Source organism: Platalea leucorodia, assembly GCF_965183815.1.
Source record: "Platalea leucorodia genome assembly, chromosome: 4".
In the NCBI taxonomy this organism is placed as follows: Eukaryota; Metazoa; Chordata; class Aves; order Pelecaniformes; family Threskiornithidae; genus Platalea; species Platalea leucorodia.
The window spans coordinates 121425964-121448466 of record NC_138826.1 but is presented as its reverse complement, the minus strand read 5'-3'; the positions used below and the strand labels follow the sequence as shown (position 1 = coordinate 121448466).

Here is a 22503-nt window from a genome sequence, read left to right as displayed (position 1 = left end):
TATTAATGGCTTCCTTTTTTGGCAGATGTTGGCGAGAGAAAGATTTTTCAGTTTTAAAAGATTTTTCAATTTTTTAAATTATAAGAATCACTACTGGTTTTATTAAATGCCGTTTATGCGACAGGGAAACAGGAATGCCTTAGAGCGAACTTTTCCCTAAGTATTCTGCGCTGGCCGTAAGGAAACCTCAGGGTCCATTTAGGGGTGTAGAATATGAAAAACTGATTTTTAAAGAGGAATTTAGATCATTCTTCTCTTTTGGTGCCCGTTCACAGTAGGGTTCCTTCTGCCCTACGCCAGACTGACAGTCAGCGGCAGGATGCCAGTCCGCTTTGGGGTTTCCCCTCGCCCCCGCAGACCAGCTCAGGTTTCACGTGAAGTGTAAAACACATTGGGTCTTGCTGCGTGCCACGGCGTGGGTATCGCATGTATCGGCAAAGCAGGGCCACGGCCCCGCCGGGTGCATGGCACTTAAGGGGTTGTAACATGGGAGAGAGATCTCAGCACGGTGCTGAATCAGTTTAGCAGGTTATTTAACCTTCAGAATAATCTGTTTGAAGATGCAGGCATCCATGACGACTTACTATGAATCCACATTCACTTTCCGATAAAATGCTGTTTGTCCAACAAGAAGCAAAAAACCAAATACGTTTCTGATTTTCACTTTACATCATGAGCTCTGCTCATTTCTAATTAATATCCTGGCACACTCCTTTCTGGAGTAGTGTTTTAATATCCAGTTGCCTTCTCTGCTTTAGGCCTTATGAGTTGTCAGTACCGTGTGAACATTATGTAAAAATTACCTGTAATAAAAAGGTAATCATCCAGTATGACTTGAATAATAGCCTGAATATGAGATACCAGTGACTTTGAGAGATTTTGACAAACAGAAAGGGAATTCAAAGAGCAATTAACTTAGTTAAGGGATTGAAGTGATTGATTTATGATGACAAATTAAACTAATTCAGTACCCATATAGCATGGCCAAATGCTGTTTAATGAAGGATCTGAAAAGTCTAGGACTGTTTAAATGATAAAAATAACCAGATGGGATAAGCGGAGAATTCCCAGGGAGTGCCTGATCCTAGGAACTGAGACATTGAATGATGCTGAGAAAGTGAATCTGGCCCATTTCTTCCTTTAAAATACTGTGCAAATGGAACCACGTAATGGTACCTTTTGTCCAGCTCAGAAGAAGTGTTTTTTTATTATGCAAATACACCACTTCCCCTCTGCTCCTCAAAAAAAGTTGCACTGACTTTGCCACTTAAGTGAAAAGTCAATATATGCACTAAATTCAGGTAGCTTAGTAGAAAGGTTGGGTTTGCATCTACCATTACTTTGAAACACAGAATGGATCACCAGCCCCGAATTCATAAAACGATAAAAAGTGACTTAGGAGCCCAATGAAATCCCTGTAAGTAGCTGAACTTGCAGCTTAATGGCAGAATGATGGGTGTTGTGCAGGCGTAGGGAGAAGGGAATATTGACTAAATGAAAATAACTTCTCTAAATTAAGAAGAACATTTAATTTGTAATTATATTGTCCCTTTTTCTCAATGAAGGATGGGGGGCAGGTTCACCTTCCTGAACAGGCTGATCATTAGGATAGCTTTCTGGCCTGCAGGAGAATGCAGTTCATATCCTCTCTGGCTTGTTCGTTGTAAGGATTTAGCTTGAATTGACCTAACAGAGCCTTCACCACTGGACTTAGTTGAGATTGGAGGTCACCATTTCTCCTCTTGAAGCTGTTCCACTACGTGTGAAAATATTAAGCTCTCGTTGGGTTGAGAGAAAGCAAGTAAGAGCACTTGGTTGCCTAGTACCGAGGGCAGTGACTCAAGAATTGTGATATCTGGATATGAGTCCATGCTCTAATAAGTATTTTTATTATTTGGAAAAGCTTCAAACATTTGGAAGATACTCTCCAAGAACAGGGAAGTGCAGGAAAATCCATTGACCTGAAGCACCGGGAGAAGGAGACTAAACCTTGATCTGCCTTACTCGGGGGGCGATGCCCCAGCCTGAGCCCTGGGGTGTGTCAGGAGGGTGCAGAGCTGCCCAGCGTATGGCCATCAGTGAGCTGTTTCAGAACCTAGAGGTTCCTATCAGACTGTTGCTTTTCCCTGGCGTAGCAGACCTGCTGTGGAGCAAGAGCACATTAGCCCAGCTGCAAATGCAGTTAGATGCACGCTAGCTTTTCTAGATAGCTCTTTTGGAGGAGTTCAGGATATTTTTTTGCGCAGCTTTGCAGTATAATAATATTGGGATGGAAACTAAGTAACACATAATACTGGCTTAACCTCAGAAAAATTCCCTAATATGAAGTCCATCCCCAAAAGGCCAAACTGTTCTGGCATGTGACACTGGGCTTTACCTCTGATTTCCATAACTCCGGACAGTTGAGGTCATCACTTTGCAAAATGCCTCCAGAATTTAATGTCCAACTTAGAACATCTTATTCAGCGAGGCTGGAGGATCTGCTCACAGGGTATCACTTTCAGGCTGGGTACCCAGAAATCACTGACTGGAGAACTTTTTGCTGTGCACTTCAGAATGGAATACTCTCAACAAAAACGAGAGGCCATCACTGGAGTACTCTAGGGTATTGCAAAGCTCACCAAGATTTAGGTGGGATGCTTAGCTAAGGATAATAGCCCATGCACTCTCTTAAACAGCTATTTATCCTCCTGCTGGTGTTAGCTGTTTTCTGTTATCCGGGACAGAAAGTACAGGTGCTTCAGTCAGCCTCATTAGCACCATGACAAGCTATTAAAATTGTCTTCATAATGAAAAACTAGTTCAGGGAGCCTTCCTAGCTGTCTGACTACTCCTGCAACGGTGAAATTAGAAAGGCAAATCATAAACAATGTTGCAGGCATCAGGAAGTAACATCATTAGAGATGCCCTTGGATGCCATTTACCTGCCTCCATAGCAATGTTTGGCGCCCATGGATCTGAGTTATGTTATGACTGAAGAGCCTGGGCTTCATGGCATGTTTATAACAGAGAGATTGTTTGTTCAGCATCGTTCTGCCATTGTGTCCAACCCTGGGAGCTGTGCTGCTTCTTTCAGAGATCTCTGCTGTGTGGTCTGTGGCTCTGTGCCTCGCTATCGAAGGGATGCAATGCTCTCTCATTTAGTGTTTGTACTCCCCCGGTGGTGCGGGAAGCTGAGGCATCCCTAGCTAGCTTTCTCCCATCTCAGTTGGGTAATGAACCATGCAGTTCAGATGCATCGTGCCGTTGTATGTGACAACATACATGATGAGAGAGAAAACATGTTTGGTCTTCTCTGTGGTCATTAGAAACCCCATAATATGTCCTGGAAAAACAGGTGAAACTGGGTGGCTTGATTGAGCCTCCCGCTCTAATAACACACTTTGGGCAATTATATTCTGCCTAATTAAAAATACTCTTTGCAGACCCAGAGAGATAATTGATTTTTTGCTCGTTCTCCGGAAGAAATTATCATCTTCATCACCTTAGTTGGAAGAGCTACTTCTTTGTCTGCTCTTCCCCTGTGGTGTGCAGAGCAATCCTTTCTCCTTCTGCCAGCAGGGTCACTGGGGCTGCTAGAAATACTTGGGGATTCATTTGGGTGCAAGCACCTCTTTGGGGTACAGTTGTGTTCATTGATTGTCATGGTAGACATCCAAAACTTTTAGAGACACTAAAACGGGCTGTGAATTCTTCTAAGGAAGACTCCTAGTTGCAGAGCTTCTATTTCAGGCTGTCAGGGTATGGAGCAAGTGATCAGCACCCTCTAGAACAGAGAGCAAATATCATTGAAGTGTTAAATACCTTTTAACGGGAAGAGCAGTACCAGAGTGAGCAAGACTAATGTTTGCCTTACGTTTGGAATGGTCCATCTTTTCACTCGCAGCTTTGCTGAAATCAGTAATGGCTTTGCTCCCAGAATGTAGCCTGAGTATCTCCAGGAGCGGAGAGAAGCAGTCATCGAAAAACATGCCACCATAACTCCATTTATTAGCAAAAGCCTATCTCTGTTGCCTTGTGCCAGGGAAGTTAAACAAGCAATAACTGCAAAAGGAGAAAAAACATTGAACTAAGCAGAGTCTTAAGCAGTGGTAAACAAAATGTAGCTTCCTTTGTGGTTGATTTTTATCCAGCTGCAACCAAATATCAAAGCGATATCAAAGGAAAGCTACCCATTAATTAATTCAGACTGACTTAACAAAGCAAGCTGGAGCTTTTGCTGATATCTGATTCTGACAACTTCCTAATCTTCACAAGTTGTCATTAAGAGTGGCGTTAAAGCAGTCTGCAGTCAATCCCAGCTCTAGCCCTATTGTAACTCAGAGATGGGCTATCTCCCGTCGCAGGAGGGGGGGCTGCACAAGCAGGGGTTGGAATAAGCAACTTTGCTTCTTTGCAAATGGAATTTGCAGCGTATCGGGGAATCTCATGAATACATTGCCTCTGTCATTCATTCTAGGAACGCTCACCCAGTCCCACTTGCAACCATTACAATTTACAGCGAGTGGAAATTTTCTCTTGTGAAGGAGAAACACAGGGAAAAAAACAGAGAAAGAAAGAGAAAAAGAAGTTCATGTCTGAAAGGAATAATTGGATGTCTATAACGATCTTTAAGAAAGTATGAATAGAGCCTTATCATTGATTTCAAGATAGAGAGCACAGGATTCTGAGTTGAAGACAATAAGATTGTGGAAAATAAGACGCTAATCAGAGGATAAGATTAGTTTTAAGCTAAGAACTGGAAGTCAGGTACCTCCATAAGTGAAGCTTGTAATTCCACCGTGAAAATAAACAAAACGCTCTGGTGTTCCTTACCGCTGCCAGGATCTGTCGATGGGATTACAGCCTCATGCAGAGATGCGAGGTACATGATACCTTTATATTTCCATTCAACTGTGAATGGCTCAAATGATTGAAGGGAGTTTGTGTTCTAGACCATCGCTTGCGCAAGTATCCGCCAGACAGCGACTAATATTATTTTGTGGCCAATTCATGACAATACCTTAGAGGAAAATGTGCTGCATTATTATACAGTATGTTCATTTCAAATATTGTGAGGAACACAGAGAGGATAAATGCTGTTGCGGGACTACCTCACCAAGCATCCACAGCAGCATGGATGGAGATGGTGCATTTATTTCCTCCAGGGCCAAGTACTGCCCAAATGCCAGTGACAAATGGGAATTATTTTTGATTGTACACAGAACTGAGGATTTACCGTCATAAGAGGTGAAATAAAACTTAGATCAAGTATCAGGAAAAAACAGTATTTGTCCAATTAGAATAAGCTTCTAAAAGAAACAAAGTTAAATCCCAATCCTTAGGGACATCTGGGGTAGGAAAGAATTAGAAAATATATGATAGGCAGTAATCCTGTATTGGCATTAAGTCACTCGAGATGAGCGACTGGATCTTTCATTTCTGCAGTTGCTAAGAAGGGAAAGAAATTGCTATGCTTGTGTGAATATAGAATCCTCCTATTTGTACAAAAATATATGATTAACCAAAAAGAAAGATGTTGGTAAGTAAGAGCTACAGTCAGCTTAAATGCTGTGCTTATACGGTTGTGTCTGGGGGGCTCTGAGGGTTGCTCAGGCAGGCGTGTCCCTTGCCCCTTGTGACCCTATTCATTTTGCAAAGAATAATGTGGATTTATCTCAGTTTAAAAGTAGCCCGGTAGCTAACAGCTCTCATGTCTGGCACTTGTCTTCCTCCCTGTTGACATGAGAGCCAAAAATAGAGGGTGTGACTCGGTGAAAATTTCTATTCTGCACCCATGCCGTCTTCTCCCATGCTTTCATTGCCCTCCGCTAGCTTCACCGAAGCTGCAACAGCCCTCAGGCTGCATTAGCCCCACTCAGAAAAAATAGCATATGCCAAGAAACTGGGAGTTGAAGACTTCCCAGTAGCTCCAAATGCTACCTTTGGAGTAGGTAGGATGAATGATGTAAGAGCTTTGAGCTCAGTTGGTTTTATCAGAGGACCTTCCTGATAGCTCTCCGTGGCCTCCAGCTGTTCCACCTGAAGCCATTTCTGCAAAGAGACTTCTTTGACCTTTAGGCAAGTTGCACATAAAGATGTTACTCATGGGGCACAACGCAGAGAAAACTTCTAATTGAGTAGAATAGCAATATAAAGAATAAGTAAGAGAAGACAGCTTTTCACATGCTGGCATTTATAGTCACTAAATGAAGCATGTTGGTGCCTTTTTCAAGGGAATCAAGGGGCCCAGTCCCTGGAAAAATGCATTAAGCTTCACATTTGGGGTCAGATGCTAGTTGAGAGCTTTGCAAATGGGTGGAGGCAGGTTGATTTTGGCCTTACTGTTCCTGATACTGTCCCTTTTACAAATGAAAGCTTAATCACAGCTCAATCCAAATACCACAGCCAGCTGGAACTGACTCATTCTTCAAAAATACATGTTTCTGCTGTTGCCCATTTATTTTTTTGTTTGTTTAACTTCCCAAGCACCTACTGAGGGAAATATTTAAATACATTAGAATTCCTTAAGATTAGCGTTATAAATGTATACTGCATGTTTAGTATGAATAAAAAATACTTTCCTTATCCCAAAGAAAGCACTGACAAAGTACATTAGCTACAGAGATGCTAAAAAATTAAAGGGAATGAGTTCATACAAAGGGTGGTTAAAAATTATGTGGTTACTTAATGTGATTCTTACTGCTGTTTGTAATTGTATGTAAACACAACTAGACATTCATATTTTTGTGTGGACAGTGTATGTTTTTGTATACTTGTGGCTGGAGACTGCAGTAACATTCTGTTTTCATAGACAGGTCGAATATCGAGCTATCTTTTTTCACTCTCCCTCCACAGCCAGATTATTTCGCCACTGCAGAGTATTGGCATAACACTGGGAGATTTTATTTGGATGCTGATACTGGATAGTTGTGGAAAATTCCTGTAACTTCAGCTCATGGAGAGCTTAAATAGAATTTATGAGCCATATCCTCATTTGGCGTAAAATATTATGGCTCTGCTGGTTAAACAATAAAACTGTACTACTTACCCCAGCTGATCTCAGTCAGGAGAGTAGGATTTTTGACATCTTCATTCAAAACCCCTTTTCTACCTGAATGCTTTGGCTGTTCCCTGCAATATTTAAAGAGGCATGCATGTTGACAAGTAGTTTGGGGCTCATATCTGACCTTTGAAGGAATCTGGATTAGTCTGTGTTTGGTAACAGGGAGGAATTTGCCTGCCTGCCTGCCTGCTGGAGAAGTGGGAATTGTGAATCAAGACCTGCATTCTGGACTAAGAACTGCTCTGCACCTTTGTTAAGTGAAAGCAGCAGCCGCCCCACATCATCAGTGCCAACTCTTTCTATAAATTGTACCCTTTGCACTAATTTAAAAGGTAGAATTTCAATAGAACTTATAATTTGGATGCTTTTTGGGCTTATTTTAGACTTACTTCCATCACACTTTTTAGCTATAAGATGTTCTTGCTGGTATATTGTAATGCAAATATGAAAGCTTTCCAACAAGAACTCTAAAAAAGCTTTACATTAAAAAAATTAAAATCCCATAGCCTAGAATTTGAGTTTTGTACCGAATAATAGACTCTAGTTTCTGTCAGAAGAGGAGACCAAGTGCGTTGTTGGATCAAGGTGACCTTCCATGCTGCCAAAAGAGTCAGGCAGAAGATCCACTTAGGAAATGAACAGAAAAATCTGTGATGTGAAAATGAGGGAGTGGTTGAGGCTGGTTTCTCTCTTATTGAATGAAAGCCAAAAATGGAGAAGATAAGTGTACGTGAGATAATGTTATGAAAGAAACAGAGGAGCCCCTGACTATGCTCTCTTGCCTTTCTGAAATGTTGCTGTCGCTGGTCGTTCCCTTTAAAGGGTTATTTCCTGAATTTCAGCTTGGCAAAGGTAGAGGATATTGCTGAGCATAATCACATGGCGTTTTCCCAGAGCATAGTTCACAGAGGAGACAGTACATGCAAGCACAGAACAGCGTAAATCTTAAAATAAAACTTCTGCAAAACAAGCATTTAATATCCTGGTAGCTGTGCCCTCAGTCACAGCGGAGTCTCTGTTTTGCATTCCAAAAGCCATTGCATGTTTTTAAAAACCTTTCTTTTAAACTGAATTTCTTCACGGTCATCGGTAGCCTCAAAGAGAATTTATTTTGGTTTTGTTTGGGATTGTGTTTTTGGGGGAGGAGGAGAAGGGGGTAGGGGATTGCTTTGTTTTCTTGATAAATTTCTAAAAGTCATCCTAGATGTTCATGTGGAATCAGACAGATTTACGTGGAAAGGGAGGAGTTTCATGTGGACCAGGCTCAAACATTAGCACCCTAAAATGGTGCCTGCAGCCTGAACTACTTGAAAACTTTAATTTGGCAGCAGGAGAGGTTTTTTAAGATGGAAATTTAGAAAGTTGAAAGTCTGCAGGAACATCGTCTTGAGTCTTCAAAGATCCTGAAGTCATAAATGAGAAGGGCAAATATCCCTGAGCATGCCATCAGAAGACAGTGCTTCCTAAACAGGGGATTTGACTTTTGCTAGGAGACAAAATGTGAAATATGCCTCTGCAAACCACTTCAGTAAGCACAAGTGTCTGCTGTGCTGCCTTCCCCTTCTGGGATGGTTAAGGGACCTCTGTTTCATTCCCATGGGAGGTGGGAAGACTTTTCATAGACGATGAGATAATAGGTAGCGTGTTTTGGCTTTGCTCTGGTTCTGTTTTCCAAATATGAATATGGGGGGGTGGAGAGGGGTGGTGCTTTTAGATTTGAAGGAAAAGTACTCCTTTTTAAGTCTCAACCTCCTGTTGACTTCTGGAAGCCAACGCCCGACTAGGGAGATGGAAGAAAGTACGGCTTCAGAACACTTGAGTCATGTCCAGTGAGACATTGACTGTAAGGCTTGTGTCATGCTGGGAATTGAGTCCTGGCATCTTAGGTCATGCTGGGCAAATCCACCCCATGCAGCGCAAGGCTGTGTTAGTTATTAGCTGAGATCCCAAACCCACGGCAGCTTGGCTGGCATTTGGTTCCTCCAGCTATCCTGGATCACTGCTTCAGGTTCTTATGTTACCTCTTGAGTAGGATATCTAGGGAGTAACATTGTAAAAAAAATATGCTTGTGTGGAGTACGCTCGCTCATTAATGCCTTACCTATACCTGGTGATAAAACCACGAGATTTTGGCTTCAGAGACTTGGCTTCGGTTGTGGAATAACTCCAGATGAATCACGTATAGCCTCTCTGCCTTTTTTCCCTCATCGTCTTCCTTTCTGCTAAAAAGAGATAGCAGCAGTAAGCACCTCGCAGTGGTGTTAGTAGGAGAAATCAATTAGAGCGTGAGGAGCTCAGGCTCTGCTGCGGTGTGGCCAGCTCGGCTCCCTCCCTTCGGATAGTCATTCTGGGCCGCGCAGGGCCTCCCTGCGTGACGCCGGGCAAATCGCCGCTTCACCGCGCTTCGTTTTCCGCTCAGAAACGTGGGCAGTAATTTTTGCTCCTCACAGTTACCTTGAATGGGTGTTAAAACTGAGTCAATTAATGTCACAGAGAGACTTTTGTTATCTTCCTGTGCCTTATCGTTTTAATGCAAAGGAAAAAAAAAAAAAAACATTGGCATGCAAACTTCAATTGGCAAAATGTCAACAAAAGTTATTGCCGCTGCAGATGAGATGGATAACTCTCGCTGTTAAAATAATATCTGGCGTTTTGCTCAGATGTCTAATGGGTTTGCTTTTTAAGCACGGATGATACAAAATATCCCCAAGGCATTATTCCCAACAAGATATAGAATCCCACTTAATGTCTATTTTTAGGATTGAATAGGTTCTGTAAAGGCTCATTTGTTTGAAGAAAAGATAGTTAATCACTTTGGTTTCCATGTGACTTTGAAGAGAGAAATTTTGGTCATACCCTTCCTTATCTCCAGTCCGTTTGGCTCACATGTGTCCTGGAGTTGTTGCCATTTGTGTGGGTGGTAAGAAATGAAGGAATTAAATAAATGGAGAACTGCTAACAGAGCAACAGTAGGAAGTGAAGTTGTCACTTCTAAGACTGCCAACTTTTTCATTTCTATATGAGGGTACAACTTTTAAATGTATGGGAGGAACAGCAGGATGGGGGGGGACTGCGGAAGGGATCGCTAGAATATTATTATTATTTTAAAGCACAGCATTGTTTTTAGTCACTCAAGCTAATGTTCAATTTAACTTGAATTTAAAACATGGAGTGTAGTGGATTGCAAATGACTGAGTTGGAAAGCTTCCAAAAGTCATTGTATTTCAGCAGGTTTAGTGTTCTCCGGTAAAAGAAACAACTTGTTTTAAGCAAGCTATATGCTTGTTTCTGTGCTCTAAATAGAAAATAATGATGTTATGCATTACCGCATGAACTATATTTGGCACCCAGCAGCAATATTCATTTTCTCCTGCTCCTCTCCCTTCCTCCTTCCTTCCCTCCCTCCCTCTCGTTCTCTCTCCAAAATATGCATATATATATATATATGTCTGACAGTAATCTAGGAGGCCAAGTAACAGACCACATTCTTCTACTACTAAAATTGTATGAATACCTAACACAGTTTAAATCCCTTAAATTGGGATTTATGAAAGGATGACAGCAAACAATCTTCTGGCTATGCCATCGCTCAGGCAGTTACAGCCACTGCTTTGCATTTATTTGTGAGAGTCTATGTGACGGATGCACATTTATGCTCCTTTTACCCATGAATAAACTAAGGTAAATGATTTAAACCAATACTGGGAATCCAAAGCTCTGCCTGTGCCGGTAAAGCAAGCAGGACCACGGCATTGGTCTCGGTGCTGGTAGGCACTTTCCTGCCTGGTGTGTGGGCATATTTGGGGTAAAAACATGGGCTAGACACTGTTCCCGCGAGGCAGTATGGACAAGGGCATCCTGTTTTGAGAGGAAGGAGAAGTATAGCTGTGTAAATGCAAGCTGTGCCACACCACTTCTCTTAAGAGCCAGAGAGCGATCCCTTGCCTCTTTTATTCACTAGTATTTATTTGGCCTCAGAGACTGTTCCCAGTTCCCGGAGAAGTTCCCTGAAGCTGTAGCCAGATATTGACTGTGTAATTCAAGTTAGTTTGACCCTAGAGAAGTCGTTCTAAACAGTTCTCTTCGATAGGAAAATATACCTCTTCCACTTCTGGGAAACTTGTATTACTTGTGAGTCACAAAGGCTTAAAAAAGCCAAACCAGTTGGCATTGAAGTGATGTGAAAAATATGTTCAAGAGCTCCTCCAAAAGGATCCTACCGAAAAACTTGGGAGCTAAGAGCTGAAACGAGGGGCTGGGGGTCTGTGTAGAGGTGTCTGCACATAATAATCCAGAAAACCAATGATCTCTGAAGATGCTGAGAATCATTTAATTCTCTGGTGCTTGTGGACCATTTTCTCTTCTTCCCCCAGTCTTTGGTAGGTCAATACATTCCTTCCGGACTTCCAGACTCGGTGAAGGTGTTCAGGAACCTGGCAGGTAGAGATTTGGGTTCTTTTCCTTGGACTACTGGTGTAATTAAGCTGCAATCACTAATTGGATGAGGAGCTTGGAGAAAACTTTACATTCATTCCCAGACCAGAGTTAGGCACAGAACGTAAATTCTTCCCACTGTTTTTCATGCTGATGCCTCTTTAGGTGCTTTTCTTCTCCTGTGCCCTTAGCCTGTCCCTGCTGCTCCATAATATTTTCTTCGTGTTTGGTTTTCCTATTGGTTTCAAAAAGTCTATGGATTTATAATCCTTCCCCCAAGGAGAATATTAGGGTTTTATTAAGGTCTGGCATCTCTTCTTCTCTCTCCCACATTCTCTCCTGCCATTTTACAATTCTGAGATGTACAAAATGTGAAGGAAGTCCCCTTTGGCTTCAACAATGATTGATGCTAGCGAGAAGCAAGTCGCAAAGTGCTAGAAATGACAAGATACATGCAAGCTGTCATTATTTAATCCTATTGCAGTTCGTTTGGTTTGGATGTTACCCAAGTAACCCAAGTTCTTCAAATTTACCCTTTGCTTGGGGTAGGTTTAGCTCGATTTTGTGTTGTGTTTCCCTGCGATGTGGTCTGTGAGGGCAACAGGTAAGGGACAAACTGAGCTGGGGCATGGCTAGAAACTTATAGCCATGGCAGATGACAGCGAAGAGAGAAAGCGGACAGGTCTAAAGAGGGCCAAGAGCTCTAGAAATCTGCTGGTGGCTTTAAAGGGTTGTAGAAAGATGATGAGAAGAATGGTAAGGAGTGAGCAGTCATGGATAACGTCCTCCACCCACATCCCCTAAACTCCCATGGTGTAAAGTCACACTGTGCTTAATTTTAGAGGACTTTTAGGAGGTGGTCTTTGACTGACATACTGAGCTGGGTGAAGGCATGGGCAGGTTTACCTGCATTCAGGGGCCTTTCTTGACAAGTGGTTTTCTTTCCTCAAGGCACAAGGAATGACAGGAGCGAGGCATGTGCAGTCTGCAGTGACAGGAACAGAATAAAAACTGCTAATAGGTGTAGTAATCATGTATGAAAGTGTTTTTGCAATGGACCATAAATAATGATTTTTCATAGTCTAATTACATGGCCAGAGTTTCAGAGGTGCTGAGGGCACCCGAATTTCACAGACTCAACACAGCTGCAGCAAATTGAGCCCATCAGCTCCTTCATCTTCACTGAAAGGCATTTCCTGCTTTTTAATCACCAAAGTCCTCTGTAAGACAAACATACTCACATATGTAACAAAATACCTCGTATTAAACCAACTGATACAGATCATTTAGAGTGTTGACTGCCTCAGCCTGCAAACCTTGCTTGACTCGCAGAAATTACTGCTTGTGGGAAGTCTTTAGCCTGCCTAGAACACCAAAGTGCCCATTTCTCTTCAGAAAATGGATGGAAAGTAGGTACCCAAAAGCCTTTCCACCAAATACGCTGACGACTCTGAAATGAGATTTAAGCAATTGCTGGTGACGTGGCGGTGACTCAGAGCGTGCCAATCCCATGCTCAGCCATGCCTGGAGACGGTTCTTCCCCATTCACCCCTAGCGCTCCGGGCTTAAGATTACACCTGATTTGAAGCATCCCTGACTAAATAAAACAAGCCATAAGCTGATCACCTCGTGCAATGTGCAAGCACACAATAGTAATCACAGCTAATAACTCCACTAAATGCTAGGCTGCACACACCTCCTTGTTTGGTGTTTGTTTTGTATACAGAAGGTAACATCGACTGAATAACGAGGATGCCAAGTTACAGATGGGGTTGTGGAATCGTATTTGACAGCCGATTAGAGTAATCTGACAGAAATGATGACTTAATCACCACGACAGACTCCAAATTCCCAGATAGAATTCCACCCAGGTTAATCTAATTTCCTTGCAATATTTTTGCCAGAAATAGACTCTTAGCCAGCTTGTTTTCTCCCATGCAGATGTCACATGGCTTTGACAAGAATGTAAATAGGTAGCGTTATTATTGTTGAAAAGATGACTTTGAGGCTCTAAAGCTGGAGAGGATGCGTGCCTTTGAGAGGTTTTTGGGTTGCTCTGCTGGGCTTTTTTTCCTCTGTTGAAGTTATATTTACATGCGGTGGGATGGACTCAGGAAAAAGAGGGGAAAAAAAAAGATGTAACTAGTCGATTGTAATTCTAGGCCATGGCTCAGTTCTGCTGCTACCCTCGACATAGCCAGCAGCCAGATTCCCATTGATTTCAGGGGGATTTTCAGGATTGCATGTTTGACAACTGTTTCTTGTCCTTTTTGGTTCCCGTGGACCACATCAGCACCCCTGCTTGGGGTGCGCCCAAGGAGGAGCGGTGACGTGCTTGGCCTCGGGCTTTGGGTGGCCTCCGTGACAGCGCAGGCAGCGGATGGAGCCTCCGCTTTGCTGCCAGCGCTGCCGCAAGGCACCACGCAACCTTGGGCAACAGGCGCTTGCCTGCTCTCAGTTGTAAAACGGTGTTGATGGTGTGTTTGGAGACCTATGGATAGAGAGCGGTTATAGGAAAGGTAGGTCGTGCCGTTCCTGGCGGCACAACTGCATCCCGTAGAGCTCCCTAAAATATTGCCAAGGAGAGGTTATTCCGTACAGCCTGTTCTCCAGTCTGGTTTCGATATGCCCATGCACGGTGCTTGCCGGGGGAAGCTGCCCACACTCAGAAAGAACTTGCCTGAGCGCTGTGTTGTTCTCTTTTACTATAGGGTCTGAGCACAGGGTGATGTTAATGTCTATATAAATTATTTACTGCAGTTACTTTTCTCACTCTTGCCTATTTATTAATTGCAACTGTGCATTCATAAATACTGTATTTTTATAAACAAAGCTTTCTGCAAGCACAGAAGAAAATGTTTCCTGTTTTTCTGTGTGACAAGACATACTGAGAAATCACTTACCTTGAGATCCATAAGTGTATGGCTTTGTGATGTATAGCTACAATAACAGCTTTCTGATAAGACATGAAATCCTTCACTTCAGTAGATGACATGATTCTAGTGGGTGGCATCTAATTTGAAACAGGTTTATATCATCTATAATCTTTTGGAGGGCCTCAGAAAGCACAGCTATTTTATTATTTTATAGCCTGCAGTTATACAAGCAAGATATAAAACGCACAGATTATTTTCTCTTTTGCTCATCATAGAGTGAAAGGATAGTACCTATTTAGCCTTTGTTTCTGCCCCTTTAATTTTCTTATTCACTGCACACTTCTTTGAGATTCATTCCTTTCTTTTCTTTTCTTTTTTACACTTACTTTTAAATATTTTATGGGTAGAGAGCTTATAATATGTATTGTCACGGCAGTTGTCTCTAGAGGTCAGCAATGAGTTTACTAATGAGATGCGAACCAGTGACTCTGTAAAACCCATTTCAGGTTATAAATGGCATGTTTTATTGAATCTAGTGTTAAAGGTTGTTAACGTATCAATTGGTGATGGTCAGGGTTAAACAAGCTTCAACACGAGCCCTCTCATGTTAGGAAACTGTCAGTAACGTATTTTTCCACCTTCCTCTTCGCTGAAGCCATGTTTGTGTATCGCATCCATTTTACCATGGGTGTTCTGCAGTTTAAACCCTCCAGGCCTGATCTGAATCTTTTATTAGTTTTGCACCGATATAATTTTGTTAGGCACAGCGGCATCACTCCTGATTTCAGCTTGCTGGTGTGAAGAGAATTTGGGCCATGGTTTTTTAGCAGGAACGTTTGAAATCAAGTTAACCCAGTTGAAGCATCTTGTTAAATCTTGCCTCTTGCTTTGCCAACGTAACAGATTACTGACTTAATGAACTGGGGGTAATTATGCGTACAGATGAGGATGATTTCCGATGTGGTAACTGTGTTTGTCAGGTGACACTGATCTTTATATTCTGACCGTGGTGCTGCAAAAATAACTTCTTCACATGAATTTGGTCTAAAGTTGGCTTCTCTGGTTCAGGCAGTTTGAAAAGTGAAAGGTTTTTAATGTTGTTAGAATTTCCTGTATTCAAAGTATCTCCACTCAGGGGCATGTAAGTGTAGCTAGAAAGAGCGATAGATTCTCTGTCTACATAAGGTCTGGATTTGGGTTGGGTTTTTCTTCTATAACCTGCATATTCCCAGATTTACAATACTCGATTTTCTGTCCTCTATTTTCTCACCACTCCATTGCTCCGCAGACGTCAATAGCTGCAACGGGCTCATGGAGCAAGTTACACCTTTTTTCTTCTTTCACTTTTTGCTTGCTGAGTGGACGTGCTGCTTCACATTCCCATGGATTTGAAGTCTCCTGCAGTGCCCAATGTATTGTTGATGCCAGGATAAATGTTAAGCACTAGTTAAAGAAGATAGAGTACAATAGAAGTTCCCTTTTTTCTATAAATTAGATTGAATAAGAGTGGTGGCAGACAAGTGCTGGGCTATTAAAGTCCATTTGGGAAACAAATGATTCAAAGAGAACAGAATTGTTAAAACTGAAGCAAATTTATGCATCCTGGTGACTACATCCACCTTGTGGCTTTGCCTTTTCCTTAGGGCACAGTGGGGAGTGTTGCCAGCGGTACAAGGAATGCATTGATTTGCAGGGCCAGGGAGTGTTCTGGACTTTGAGTAAATCGTAGGGAAACATTCACAGCAGTATTTTGTATTTTCTAAAGAATCTAGCAACTGTGTCCCTGGTGGTTAAGTGACTCCACCAAAAGCAATGCAGATTTGGTTTTCTGTGCTGCTTTGAAAGCACGTTTGATATGAGCGCATGGATGTTCTCTCCTGCTCAGCTGTTTTTGTTTCCCAAAGTTTGCCATAATAGTCTTTTATTAAAAAAATGGAATTGCCTCTGACATTTTCAGGCACTACGTGGCTCTGCTGCACTAAAAAATGATGCAAAAGCAAAAAGAGCATGGATTTTTTTACATGCTCATGTGAAATGGTGAGGAATTGCTGAAGAGAGAAAAGGCAGTGGCCCTGCTGCTGCCGGAAGGTTTGTGCAGCCACATCCCAGCAATTCTGCAGAGCCCAATGAAAGAAAAGTGGGATTTTTTTGCAAGCTTAAATGTCTCCCACACTGAAATTCAATATGAGGTCAGTTCTGAAGGCTTTTGAGAAGCTGTAACAAAATTTCCCTGAATCCGTAGGAATAGGACATAGGGCTGGCTATAGCCAATGTCCAGTGGAAATGCCACGCGCTCTGATCAGAAGGAGCTCAGCTGTTGTGGTGTTGCCATTCCTGAAACAACAGAAAACACCGTTCCTAAAAATTTTGTTGGAGTTATCAACAGTTCAATGTGGGGGAAGCATCATTTAGTAATGAAAGCTGAGGACACCCCATACCGAGAGTGCTGAGGTAGGATGCCATGGGATGTTCAGCACAGCGTGCTGCACACAGGGATCAGTTTCTTTTGCAGTAAGAGGGACATGAACGGAGGAAGAGGTTGAAAAGGAAAAAGTACGAGGAGGTTTTATGGAAGCCAGAATTGCGCCGTGTTGTGATGGAAGCCTTATGAATGAATGCACAACATATTCTTAAAAAAAAAAAAAAAGAAAAAGATGAGATACTAAACAGTTATAGGAAGCCATTATAGGAGGCACAAGTCTCTTCCTCTTCAGTCCTGAAAGAATCAGCACATGTTTTTTTAATTACAAGCCAAGTTCATTTGTCAAACTGAACTCCTCTGAGTATGCTTGAAATGCTTGCTAGCTCTTAAATTACTTGAAAATTCCATCTCGGTTTTGGCAGTGGTTGAGCTCAAGGAAGAAAAGTTGGTAAAACAGAAACCAAGCATGCCATAAACTAACAAGGGCTGTAACTTTAGAGGTCTTCTGAAACTAGATACAGCAAATTAAAGTTTTATATGAGTCCTGTGGGCCCAATGATCTATTTTTTTTAATCTTCGTGGTTATAAAATGCTCCTTTACCATTTTATTTTTTGTTAAAAGCCTATAATATAGTGTTATTTTGAATTTCTATCATTTCAACATGTTTAATATTAATCACGTATCCTTTAAGCCCTTCATTAAAAATATGATTCTTGATTTTTGTGACTATCCAACCTGCCTTACTCTCTTTCATTTTTGTTTTTAGATGCATCATCCTATTCAGATGAAACCCGCAGATAGTGAAAAGTCAAATGGTATGTGTTTAATTTATTTTTACTTAATTGTGACTCTCTCTAAACTAAAGCAAACGCAACATTGTGAGAGTTTTTGCATTACTCCTTGTGTGGTGAAAACAATATGAGGTAGTTTCCCTACACCTGACATGTTGGGGAAGATATTGACCTGCTCTGAACTCCCGTTTGTCCTCAGCTTTAAAGAAGGAAGGAAATATTCTGAAAAACAGTCTTCCTTGTACCTGCTGTATGTCACGGTCTGCCTCGCTACACGTCTTTCCCTTGTGTTCCCCTAGCAGCGAGGTGATGCAGGAGCACCTGCTATTGATAAGATAGAGATGAAAATTTAATGGTGAAAAGAAACAAAAACCATTCCCATGTTAACAAACCATGTGAGCAGCTGATGGGCCTTAAACATTTGCCTAAACTTCCTTTTTATAGAATGATGCTGTTCTGAATTTGAGCCAAATTTAGGTTTTAATCATATGCTTGGTTCTGAACTGGGAAACCCACCTTACAGCTCCCTGTATACTTATTCCTCTTAACGTTTGTAAAATGAATGCTATAATGACAGTAATATCCGTTCAGAATACTAGGGTACTGCCTAAGTGGATGTATATGACATGCAAAATAGACAGCATGCTAAACCTATTAAACATGCCAGGTTTGTATATTCAAGGAAATAAGATAATCGGATGGTAACGCAGCCTGGCGGTGTGTGATTCTTTAAAAATATATACATGTGTATATTTTGCCCCTTGATTTGTTCCTGTAATTTTCTAAAATATATGTTAAAGATATCATCTGCCTTCTTAGATTGCAAGAGCTTCATTTTCCCATAAGGCCCACATAATCAGAGCTGGTTCCTCCAACAGGCATCTTTGCACCTCATTAATTAGTAATCAGGGCAGAAGCCGTGCACTTAGAGATCTACATACCTGCAAATGTAAATTATGATTGGGCTCTAAATCTCTCCGCAAGGCTTTTTTAAGGCTTCTTTTTTGCTAATTGTAGTGCATCCCATTTTCAGGCTTCTCCAAGGATTATAAAGTTTGGAAGGAAATTAAAACTTCACATTATGCTAGCTTTCCTATTATGACAACTTTCAAAACAAAACTGGCCACAAGCACAGGAAATTTGAGCCATCACCCATTTGTAAGGGAGCGGTGTTCTCTCTCTTGGGTTGAGTTTTAGCCGTGATTTGTTGATTTCTTTGAACGATCAGAAGAGAGGCCAAGGCACCTGCATGGGCAGGAGGACCAAACTTTTCAAGCACCACTGTCGTCAAGGAGAATTTTGCTGTTGGAATCCAAACTCTACTCCGTAGTGTTTATTGTGCTTGCAGTGGGCAAAATTTTGCCTTAGGTACAGGAACATTGGCCTGGACCCTCTGAACCAAGTATAGCCTCCATGGGTTCTTCTTCCAAAGATAAATTTCACCTCAAGTTCCTTGGCAAATGAGAAAAATAAGAGGCAATGGGCCAAAATAGACTCCCAATGAGTTACTTGTTCATTGCCTGAAGTTTTGCTTCCTAAAGGAGATTGAACATATTGGCAAAGCGCTATGGGGAATTGTGCAAATTCTGTCTTGCTTTGCAAATAGCACCTGCTTGGAAAGCCGGGTAGGTTAGCTTCTGCTGCTGTTAGACCAGGATTATCTGCATGATACTTCTGTCTGCACTGTGGGAATACCCTTAATCTTCGGAGTATTCTCTTGCACCTATCGGTATCATGAAAATTATGAAGGATTGGCTTTTTTTTTTTTTTGGCTTTTTTTTTTTTTTACCTGCCTTTGTATTTTGGGGAAAAAACTGGCTGATCAGAGGCTGCAGTTGTCAAATTAAATACCTTTTTAAATTTAGGCTCCTGAAGGGTGTAGATACTTCTGGTAGGCAGGTTCTGTGGGTGGTGAACTCTTCTTTTCTAATGACTGGGGAAACAGAAGGCAAACTAATACCATGATGATGGTAACAATGGTACAGCTCCTTGGAAAGACGGGGTGTAGGCATGGGATCCGTGGAGGAGGTGAGAATTTGCAAGTAGCTTGGCAAGCCGAAAAGAGAAAGAACAGCAGCATGGGGGATGCGGAGGCCTGTTTGGCACGTGTTTCCCGTATGCTTCAGGCTATCCATCTGAGGAGGTATATTATCTGTGCCAACAGCAAATTGTAAAGTGTACCTCTTCAACCAGATTGGTAAGTTCAAAGGGGAAAAGAAAGAAATCATGCCAAGGCATCTTGGTTTTCATCATGTGTGGTGTTTGAGCTTTTGAGGAAGGCTTGAAACCCTTTGATTTCTGAGTACTAGGAGGATCCCACTACATTTCATAGTAAAGTGGTGTTTCTCAAGTTTCAAAGAGGTTAAAGAAATTCTCTTGGTCAAAATTTCCAGGTAGCTTGTGGAAAGATATGTAGGAGAGGCTGAACACTCATTCCAATTCCTCTGAGCTTGCATATGTTTGTGAAGGCTTAAGACCTTTCAGGTTCCACAGGAAGGAAGGCAAGGACTCCTCATTCATCTTACAGAGGTTTTCAAAGAACAGTATTTGCTGTGTGATAAGATGTCCCCTCCCCATCTCATGTCCCTTGCAAAAAGGTTTGAATGAGCATCTGAGTCCAGGAGTACCAGGATGAAATGCTCCTCCTTCCCCATCACTGTTCCTGTCTTTAGATGTAGACATCGCTTCAGAAACCTGTCCTTTAGCACAAAAGGCCAAGCTCTCCTTGTGGAAACTGGGAGATGGGTATGGAAGAGGCAGCTCCTGCACACGTTTGAATAAGTGCCTGGGCACTTCTGCAGGATTAGGACTCTCTTAGCAACCTGAAGATCTGTTTTCTTATGGGTAGGCTGATAGATCTATGCAATCGTCTCCATTCCTTCATGTGTACAATAGCTCATGTGTCTGACTCTGCTTATGCAGATGAAACAAAGCTTAATTTCTTCCATCGAGCTTTTAGCAGCTGGAGTTGATGGGGAAAAACTTGCCTTTACATCTAATTAATTTGTCTACCTGAGAGGATTCTGAAAAGACTTTTATTGTTGAGAAATGTAACATTCCTGAAAGATTTTCAGAGGATGAATTTTGTAGTGTGTCCTGTTCTGATGACCCATTAGGTCTAGTCTGACCACCTTTATTTGCTAGGTGGTTATTTTAACCTATCTACAAAGTTTTTGTTAAGGATTACCTGCTAGAAAAACATGGTTTCAAGAGTTTGAAGACTCTACCATTGCTAGATTCATCTCAACTGTTAATCACTCACAGTATTTGTCCATTTAAGGATATTTTCCCTTTTTCAAACCAAGGGAGTTCCTGCATTCTAATGCTGAAAAGCACATAAACACATGCTTGACTCTGTCTATGGCCATTAATATGCTAAAATTTAGCAAATACTTAAATGTTTCTTGGATCAGGATTTGAATGCAGTCAGTACTTTCAGGCACATATCCTGAGGACAGTATGCTCTTAAATGGATCAAGCATCACCACTTCAGGGAAAATGACAAAATTCTCTATTTAAAAAAAAAAAGGGGTGGGGGGGCGGGGGGGGGGTGCTGAGTGATCTTGTAATTTAATTTTATTTATTTTATTAGTGAAAACTTGAAGAAATAAGTTTGAAATTCTAAGTGGCACAACTTTGCCGATTTGGAGGGAGTAATTAAATGCCATATGTTAGCACTAACACATAGAAAAGTTGATAATTAATGCAGGCAGCTCCAGATCCAGGTGTGACTTTGACAGATTGTATGCAAGGGTTTTTCACAGGCTTACAAATAGGGATAAAAAGTCTGTTTCCCCCCTTCCCTTCTGGATGAAAAAATAATATATATACATAATTAACTATTTCTTGATTTGCTCAAACGAGAAGGCAACTTCTGGATGGAAAATGCACTCTTCAACTGACTGGACTCCTCAAAAATGTATAATAAAGGGATATAACTGATTTTTCAGGACAGAGTTTTGGGGGTTTATAATAGAGAAAAAGAAAGTTTGTTGAATCTTCAGGGAGATTTCCCATTACAGGGTTTAATTCTTCTGTAGCGTACAGAAAATAATCTCTACTCCTTTATTCTCCTGGGTTAGCACAAGCGATCTAATACAGCCTGCAAGAAATGCTCATTACTGAAGTAAATTGAGTAAAGCTAAAAAATTAGACCCTTCAGCATGTTATTCTGCAAGTTGCTTCTGTCAGAAGCAGGAGGCTGGGTTTGAAAAAAGCCCTCCCCCAGCAGAGGCAGACTTAATCTCAGCTAACCTTTGATGGCTAACGTAGCCCTCTGGATTCAAACACAGTACTTAGGCACCCGTGCTAGCGATTGCAGAGCTAGTCATGATGGAGTTACGAGAACAACTCCTCTCACTTTGAAACAGATATCTATGCCTCGTCACACAGGGTTCCTTCATTTGGGCAAAAGATTCCCACCCCAAATCCAGCACGCTTAGCCCTGGATCTGTTGCACTAACTGCCCTGGCAGCGTAGCTAACCTGCGTTTGTAATATGTTTGGGGGGATCAGAGGTAAACCCCGTAATTAGTTACTGTGCAGTTTCACACCTTCCTTCATGTAACTAGAACTTCAGGCCTTGTTCGCTGTGACCTTTTGGCTGCTTCTGCTCCATCAACGAGAGGTACTCAGCCACCCCATCCTACTAGCTGCTTCCAGATGCTTGTATCTCCTTCATGCCCCCAGAGCAGTGCAAAATAGCCAGAAGTACAACTAGGCCTATGAGCAAGGTTCAGAAATAATGATATCAAAGGCTTGCCAAAAAATTTTCATTCATTTTCTGGAGTTTGAATTATTGAAACCTACCCCTAGTGTGGGAGAGAGAATTATCAAGCAGCAGTGAAATGCTTATGAGATGCGCACACAGGTGCTGACCCTTGTGCTCGCCCAAAGCACTCGCAGCTCCCAAGCTTTGTCCAGTCCCTCAGAGCT

General features: G+C 41.8%; 1 protein-coding gene across 4 annotated transcripts in view; it reads left to right on the top strand.

The window, feature by feature from the left end:
- CELF2 (CUGBP Elav-like family member 2) overlaps positions 1–22503 on the top strand; it is a 202712-nt gene that overhangs the window by 108173 nt on the left and 72036 nt on the right. For all 4 annotated transcript variants that reach the window (XM_082308655.1, XM_082308656.1, XM_082308657.1 and 1 more), the window contains exon 4: positions 17545–17593. In XM_082308655.1, coding sequence (XP_082164781.1) covers positions 17545–17593 — 49 coding nt within the window. The remainder of the gene's footprint in view (positions 1–17544; positions 17594–22503) is intronic.